General features: G+C 42.3%; 1 protein-coding gene across 50 annotated transcripts in view; it reads right to left on the reverse strand.

Annotated features, from left to right (window-relative positions):
• LOC108427456 (protein tyrosine phosphatase receptor type D) overlaps positions 1-8,105 on the reverse strand; it is a 713,922-nt gene that overhangs the window by 69,745 nt on the left and 636,072 nt on the right. For all 50 annotated transcript variants that reach the window (XM_017697632.2, XM_037532739.1, XM_017697621.2 and 47 more), the window contains one exon: positions 4,745-4,905. In XM_017697632.2, coding sequence (XP_017553121.1) covers positions 4,745-4,905 — 161 coding nt within the window. The remainder of the gene's footprint in view (positions 1-4,744; positions 4,906-8,105) is intronic.

The following is an 8,105-nucleotide window of genomic DNA, read 5'->3' on the forward strand; positions in this document are numbered from 1 at the left end:
TTCCCTTTTCGCTACATTTATGAAAGAAAAAATGAGGAAAATCAAATCTATTGGAAAAATCTATTCTTTACAACTATGGAGCTGTTTCTCTGAGGAAAACATCTTCAAAGCTTACGAAGCCTCGCCTGGTCTTCCTCCACAATGTGCATTAAATAGTGCACATTGCACAATGTGCATTAAATAGTGAGATTAGAATCAGGTATGAAGAAGGTTTGGAAAGATGTGACAGGTTATTGCCAGTGTTTTTAGCATTTTAATGAGTATATCAATATGTTCTCCAACTCGGAATGGAAGGTGTAGAAGAAATAGTAATTCCCAACCAAAAACTTGAAAAAACAGGACAAGGTCAAAACATATGTGTTAGGTCAGCTTTATCTAAATGACAATGACCACATAGCTCATCTATCCCATGTTGAATTTTTTCCAATTTCACGTTGCAGTAATGAACCCTGTGAAGGACCTTGAACTGAATAAGGTTAATCCGTGCACATGACGAAGATCTGTTGATTATGTTCATAGCTGATTTCCAAGTTTCTTCAGGTATAGTCAGACAGAACTCTACGTTCCAAGTTATACAAATTTTCTCTAAACGAGAATTATGTGGGGGAGCAATTTTATTATGAATTCTTGAAATGAAACCTTTATTTATCATGGGTAATTCATGAATATCTTGCAGGGGAGTTCTGGTAGCAGGGAAGGAAAACATGAGCACTGATTAAGCATAAAATTCCTAATTTGAAGGTATCTGTAAAATGAAGAAGGTGGTAATTGAAACTTGACTGAAAGATCAGAAAAAGAAGCAAAGACTCCATCAATGTATAGGAGTACTGGAGAATGGAACAGCAAACCAGCCACTATAATAAATCTTTCATGAGGATCAGAGACAGTGTTTTGGGCAAAAAAAAGTACTTTTTGGGAAACAGAATAGCAGTACCCTGGTTTCTTTCATTGAAACTGGAATGAAAGATTTGGCCAATCCATAGTTTTTAAAGTCTAACATGATCAATGTTATGTTAATGCATCCGTCCATCCAGTCACTCACACCTAGGGGCAATTTAGCATGTCCAATTGGCCTAACTGCATGTCTTTGGACTGTGGGAGGAAACTGGAGAACCCGGAGGAAACCCATGCAGAACATGCAAACACCACACAGAGAGGACCCCGGTCACCCGGCCGGGGAATCGAACCCAGGCCCTCCTCGCTGTGAGGCGACAGCGCTACCCACCATGCCACGGTGCCGCCCTAATAATAACTTCTGCCCTCAATGCTTTAAGATGGGAAGATATCCTGGTTCTTTCAACAGGTCCATTTAAGTCCTTACCATTCCAGCTAACAAAGCGACTAATGGCCCATTCTGACTTTGTCTCAGTATTTAATATATTAGCCATATGTCCTTAGTGAAATATAAACAAAAATGATTCATCAACCCTAAGAAGATGTAAGCCTGCAAAGAAAAGTTAACATAATTAGCATCGTCCTGGCCATGACAAAACATATAACACAACTCTAAACCAAATGAAAAAATAATTAGAAGAGAACAATTTAACAAAATTAACCACTGCCTATGTTAATCTCCTACTGCTTTGTCAACTGCAGGCAGTAACTATACTCCAAGCCTTTCAATATTTTCCACACACCAGACAATTCACAGCGGAGGAGACCATTGAAAAGATCAAATCTTGACATCTGTAACATCTAACTTATTTACAAACTTTGCAAAATTTGCAGCAACAAGAAAACTGTCCAACTCAAATAGCACGGCTACAAGGCAAAACAGGTGCCCTCTGTGTCTCCCTAAACAACTCCAAACATGTAGTCATATTACACACTGCAAGGTTAAGTCAATGTTCCAGCGGACTCAGGTTGTACCTGTGTGAATCAGCCATCTCTCTGATTAAACAACGAAATGTTCTTACTGTCCTAGAGAAATCTGCTCACGATATTACTTCAAAGCTTCCTCTGGGCTGTCAAAGGTGAGAGTCTTGTTGTTGTAGTTTATTCGGAGTCGAGCTGGTACAGACGCTGAAAATGAACGGCTTTCTCGAATAGCATGCGTTTAATGTCTTTGTACATGCTCAGATCAGGGTAGACTCTTAGCTTGCTTCCTCTATAGGTTAGGCCATGTTCTCTTCCCCATCTAAGCACCTTCTCTTTCTCCCTGTATCTGTGAAAGCACAACACCGATAGGTCTGGGTGGTTGATCTGTGCAATTCAATCCAAGCAAACAATGTGCTCGTTCGGACACTTAACGAAAGCGGTCTGTCCCATCGCCTCCACCAGCATATTCAAGATAAACTGAGTAGAATCTTGGCCCTCTTTACTACCTTCTGGTATATTGAGAATTTGAAGATTGGATCTGCGAGACCTATTTTCTAGGTTGTCCAGGCGATTCAGGAGCGTAGCATTTTCTTTGTTCAAACACTCAATGGTAGCCTCAGCCCAGGAGAGTCTCTTGAAGTTTGCACAGGTTCATTGAAAGAAAATCAGAAGAGTTGCTCTCGCTGTGGTCTGTTCTTTCCTTCTTCTTCTCCCTAGCTAAGGCCGACATCACTATTATCACTAGCTTTCCACCTAACGTGGTAGAGGCTCTGGTTACAGGAGGTTGAGCGTTTGACTGTTTCTGTTTTGCGCTGCTCATGTTAGACAGTACTTATGATGATCAAAATTTATTAACTGATTATCTATACCTCTTAGGTGTTGAATTTGTCTTGAAATATAGTGGAAAAAAAGATTTGGTCTGGAGCTCTTCACTCGCATGTCTTTGCTCTAGTGCGCCATACCAGAAGTAAGTACATGTCTTTTAACATTTGCCAATGCCAATACTTATCATACTCAGTAACCTACTTAGAAGTAGTAGTTGTTCATGTAAATGTCTGCTATGTAACTTGACAGCTAAATCATTTAAATCTAAAATCTAAATAAAGTGCATTAGCTAGCTATGCCACATTAGTTACATTGAATCAAGCAGTGCTGTAGTGGAGAAGTGCGGGTTTTGTTCCAGGTCACAAAAGCATTTCTGTACAGCAGGAAGTAGGTTTTACAGTCTTGATCTCCTCATTTGTCTCTTTCATTAACAGTATCTGTAGCACAATGATAGCAGCAACCATATCCAATGCTTGTGCATGTGAAGAGCTCACTTGTGGAGTTTTACGTCTTGTTGGACTTTTTGATTGGCTGAGCTGTAGTTAAACGTCCTCTAAATGTCCTCTTTTATTGGTTGAGCTGTAGTTGAATGTCCTCTAAAGTAGTGTAATTTTGGAAATCTTGTTCTTTGGTAACACGGTACGTTTGAATTTATTTGCTCACACTGTATGAAAACACTCAGTCTAACTGGCATGCTGTGTGAAACATAGATCGCACAGCGTTTCTACAGACAGTTACCAATAATGGCATTTCATTCAAAACAACACACATTGCATCTGTAGTACCAAGGAAACACACTGAGAAACTGTGCTACAACAGCTTTGCTAACTTGTACCACAGTGCACTGAAACTAAACCAAGTGGTGATGTAACTGAGAATGATCATATCAGTGAAGCTTATATTGCTAGGCTTATGTCACATATCAGCTATCAGGGTTTATTGGACGTTTGTATTGGTGCATATTTCATGAGTTTAGGAATCAATGCATCCTTAGTTACTGTTAAACTGTTAAAATCTAAATGGTTTATAAGGTCCACTACGAAAAATAAATATCCAAATGCATCCATTTATCATATGAAGTAATAAGCTAAGAGATCTGCTTAAGCGGGTTTATGACACACCCACATATACACATGAGCTGGGTGTGAGAGACAGACCCTTAAGCATCGTCATACACACTCACAAACACACAATGACACACAGCAGAACTTTCCACAGCCGTCTGAAAGATCAGCGCTGACAGATCGCCTTTCAACCCCACCAGCGTTACTGAGTGTGGGTGTACAAAGACAGGAATAGACCCCGGCCGCAGTGAAGGATCCTCTGGGTAGAGCTGCTTGTCCGGGAATGTTATTGTATGTGTACGAATAATATGAGCACAGTGCAAATAACTGTTAAAGTAAATCTTGCAGTGCATCTACAACCGATATTCTCCACCCAACACCAACATTCTCCACCAACCACCATTATCCTACACGAATCAACATTCCCCATAACATATCATCATTATACATCAAACACCAAAATTCACAACCAAACACTAATATTCTCCAACAAACACCAATAAAACCAAATGTCTGGGGCTCCCGAGTGGCGCAACTGTCTAAGCGTTGGCCCTATCACCAAGAAATTGCGAGTTCAATAACTGGTGATGCTACAGCCATCCGTAGCTGGGAGTCCAAGAGAGCACAATTGGCCTCGCTCTCTCTGGGTGGGTAGGATAGGTTGTTCACTACAGAATAATTGTACTTGATGGAGAATGAAGGCGTTTCATAAAGGCATTTCATGGAGAATGTTGGTGTTTGGTGAAGAGTGATTTTTTTGGAGAATGTTCATGCTTTGTGGTGAGCAGTGGTGTTTGATGAATGTTGGTTTGTGGTGGATAATGTGGATAATGATGGTGTTTGATGAAGAATGACAGTGCTTGGTAGAGCATGTTGGGGTTTGGTGGAGATTCGTGGTATTTGAGCTAAACAGTTATGTCAACACTGGCCCTTTCTTTTTGGCTCTTTCTTTGGACAAGAGCTGTGTTATTTTGGTACATTTAGGTACACAGTGATGCATCTATGGCTACTGCCCTGTTCTACCCTTTCTCTCTTACCTCTTGTACAGGAGGATAGCGATGACTATGCAGATGATGAAGACTACAGCCAGAACAGGGCCCACAACCCAAATGAGGCCCTCTTCTTCATCGATGATAGGCTGGGGGTCGATATCAGCAGACACCACTGGGTCAGAGTAGGGACTGGTAGCATACATAGTCTATAGGAGAACACACAAACAGAAAAATCTCATTTACACTATTTTTGTCTCAAATATGTCTGCAGACTGACTCTTTAGATCTGCACTGGAGCTACAAGGCTAATGTCACTAACCTTTACAAAAGTGGCTCTTCAAGAGTTCTTCAGTAAAACCCAGAGAACCAATTAAACACATAAATGATGGTTCACATGGTTAAATGGTTCTTCTCTAAGATGGAGAACCTGTTGTACATAGTTATTTAAAAAAAGGTCTGTATAGCACTAAATATGGGTTTTGCTATTTCTAGAATCCTTTTTTGCTCCACATAGGCATACAGATGCATGATGATAATTGGTGGAACAGAAGTTTCCACTGCTTGTTAGCAACATTCAATCAGAACCTTCAACTGGAGGTTCATACTTTTGAGCTGATGTAAGAATTAAACCAGTTGAAGAAATCACAATATACCAAAAAGAAACTCGATCACTTCATGAGTATAAAAGTAATCAGACTCACAAAACATTACATTAAAGTTTCCACAAAAAATATTAAAGGTTGCCAGCACTTATATTAAATAATTATAATAACAATTATATTAAAATGACATTATTAAAGTTTTCCAGCACATATTCTGTGTCTTTACATAACAGATATGATAAGGCTTTAACAAGGTTTGATTACTTTTAAATCAGACCAAAGCAGACTCAGATACCATATCTAATTCTGCTCAGTGATCAGTGGTTTGATTTTTACACATGCTAGTTTCCATAATGCAAACAATTACATGCTAATTTCCTCCTCTGTCTGAACACTCATGTTTAGTAGAAGCAAATAAATAGAAACATCAAGATGACTCAAACACTGAAGCACAAAACTGAGTCTACACTACATCAGAAAACATGAAGACTCATCTTACAGAGTCAGAGACAGCTAACTCACCTCATACAGGAAATACTGTCTGTCTCTTAACTGCTCTCCTTTTTTCCCTACCTCTCTCTTCTCTCTCGTTCCATTCTCTCTCTCTCTCTTTTTCTTCTCTTACTTTTCTCTCTCTCTATTCTTTTTTCTTTTCGTTCTTCTATCTTCCTTATCACTCTGTCACATATCTCACTCTTTTCTTCTTCATTCTCTCTTTTACTATTTTTGCACACCCCTCTCTTTCTCTATTTCCTCTCTCTCTCTCTCTCTGCAGTGCAGTAGATAAGGTAGATAAGAGTAGATAAGGTTGCTATTAAAGAGAAGGCAGTTATCGCAGCATTCCATAGAGTGACAATCCTCTAGGGAGGGGAGGGGGGATGGGGAGAGAGAGAGAGGAGAGAGGGAAGAGAGAAGAAGAGAGAGAGAGAGGGAGTGAGAGAAAGAGAAAAGGACAGAGGAGAATGAAGAGAGAGAGAGAGATAGAGAGAGAGAGAGAAAGGGAGAGAGAGGGAGGGACAGAGAGAGACAGAAAGAGTGAGAGGGAGTAAGAGAGTGAGAGAGAGAAAGAGAGAGAGAGGGGGGGAAGAGGAAGAGAGAGAGAGAAAAGGAGAGAGGAGAATGAAGAGAGAGAGAGAGGAAAGAAAGGAAGAGAGAGAGAGGAGAGAAAGGGAGAGAGGGAGGGGGGAAGAGGAAGAGAGAGAGAGAGAAAAGGAGAGAGGAGAATGAAGAGAGAGAGAGAGGAAAGAAAGGGAGAGAGAGAGAGGAGAGAAAGGGAGAGAGAGAGGGGGGAAGAGGAAGAGAGAGAGAGAAAAGGAGAGAGGAGAATGAAGAGAGAGAGAGAGAGAGAAAGGGAGAGAGAGGGAGGGAGGGACAGAGAGAGACAGAAAGAGAGAGGAGAGGGAAGAGAGAAGAAGAGAGAGAGGGGAGAGAGGGAAGAGAGAAGAGAGAGAGAGAGAGAGAGAGGGAGTGAGAGAAAGAGAAAAGGAGAGAGGAGAATGAAGAGAGAGAGAGAGATAGAGAGAGAGAGAGAAAGGGAGAGAGAGGGAGGGACAGAGAGAGACAGAAAGAGTGAGAGGGAGTAAGAGAGTGAGAGAGAGAAAGAGAGAGAGAGGGGGGAAGAGGAAGAGAGAGAGAGAAAAGGAGAGAGGAGAATGAAGAGAGAGAGAGAGGAAAGAAAGGAAGAGAGAGAGAGGAGAGAAAGGGAGAGAGGGAGGGGGGAAGAGGAAGAGAGAGAGAGAAAAGGAGAGAGGAGACTGAAGAGAGAGAGAGAGAAAGGGAGAGAGAGGGAGGGAGGGACAGTGAGAGACAGAAAGAGAGAGGAGAGGGAAGAGAGAAGAAGAGAGAGAGGAGAGAAAGGGAGAGAGAGAGGGAGTGAGAGAGGGGGGGAAGAGGAAGAGAGAGAGAGAGAGAAAAGGAGAGAGGAGAATGAAGAGAGAGAGAGAGAGGAGAGAAAGTGAGAGAGAGGAGAGGGAAGAAAGAAGAAGAGAGACAGGAGAGAAAGGGAGAGAGAGAGAGGGAGTGAGAGAGAGGGGGGAGAGGAAGAGAGAGAGAGAGAAAAGTAGAGAGGAGAATGGAGAGAGAGAGAGAGAGGAGAGAAAGGGAGAGAGAGGGAGGGACAGAGAGAGAGAGAAAGAGAGGGAGCGAGAGGAGAGGGGAGACAGAGGAAGAGAGAGAGGAGAGAAAGGGAGAGAGATAGGGAGTGAGAGAGAGAGAGGAGAATGAAGAGAGAGAGATGAGAATGAAAAGAGAGAGAGAGAGAGAGAGAGAGAGAGAGAGAGGAGAGAAAGGGAGAGAGAGCAGGAGGGAGGAACAGAGAGAGAGAGAGAGAGAGAGAGAGAGAGAAGAGGGGAGACAGAGGAAGAGAGAGAGGAGAGAAAGGGAAAGAGGGAGTGAGAGAGAGAGGAGAATGAAGAGAGAGAGATGAGAATGAAAAGAGAGAGGAGAGAAAGGGAGAGAGAGAGTGAGTGAGATAGAGAGAGAGAGGGAGGAGAGGGGAGACAGAGGAAGAGAGAGAGAGGAGAGAAAGGGAGAGAGAGAGGGAGTGAGAGAGAGAGGGGAGAATGAAGAGAGAGAGGAGAATGAAAAGAGGGGGAGAGAGGAAGAGAGAGGAGAGAAAGGGAGAGAGAGAGAGAGAGGGTGGGAGGGACAGAGAGAGAGAGAGAGAGGAGAGGGGAGACAGAGGAAGAGAGAGAGAGAGGAGAATGAAGAGAGAGAGAGAGGAGAATGAAAAGAGAGAGAGAGAGAGGGAGAGATAGAGAGGAGAGGGGAGACAGAGGAAGAGAGAGGAGAGAAAGGGAGAGAGA

This window comes from Pygocentrus nattereri, chromosome 22 (genome assembly GCF_015220715.1).
Source record: "Pygocentrus nattereri isolate fPygNat1 chromosome 22, fPygNat1.pri, whole genome shotgun sequence".
Lineage (NCBI taxonomy): Eukaryota > Metazoa > Chordata > Actinopteri > Characiformes > Serrasalmidae > Pygocentrus > Pygocentrus nattereri.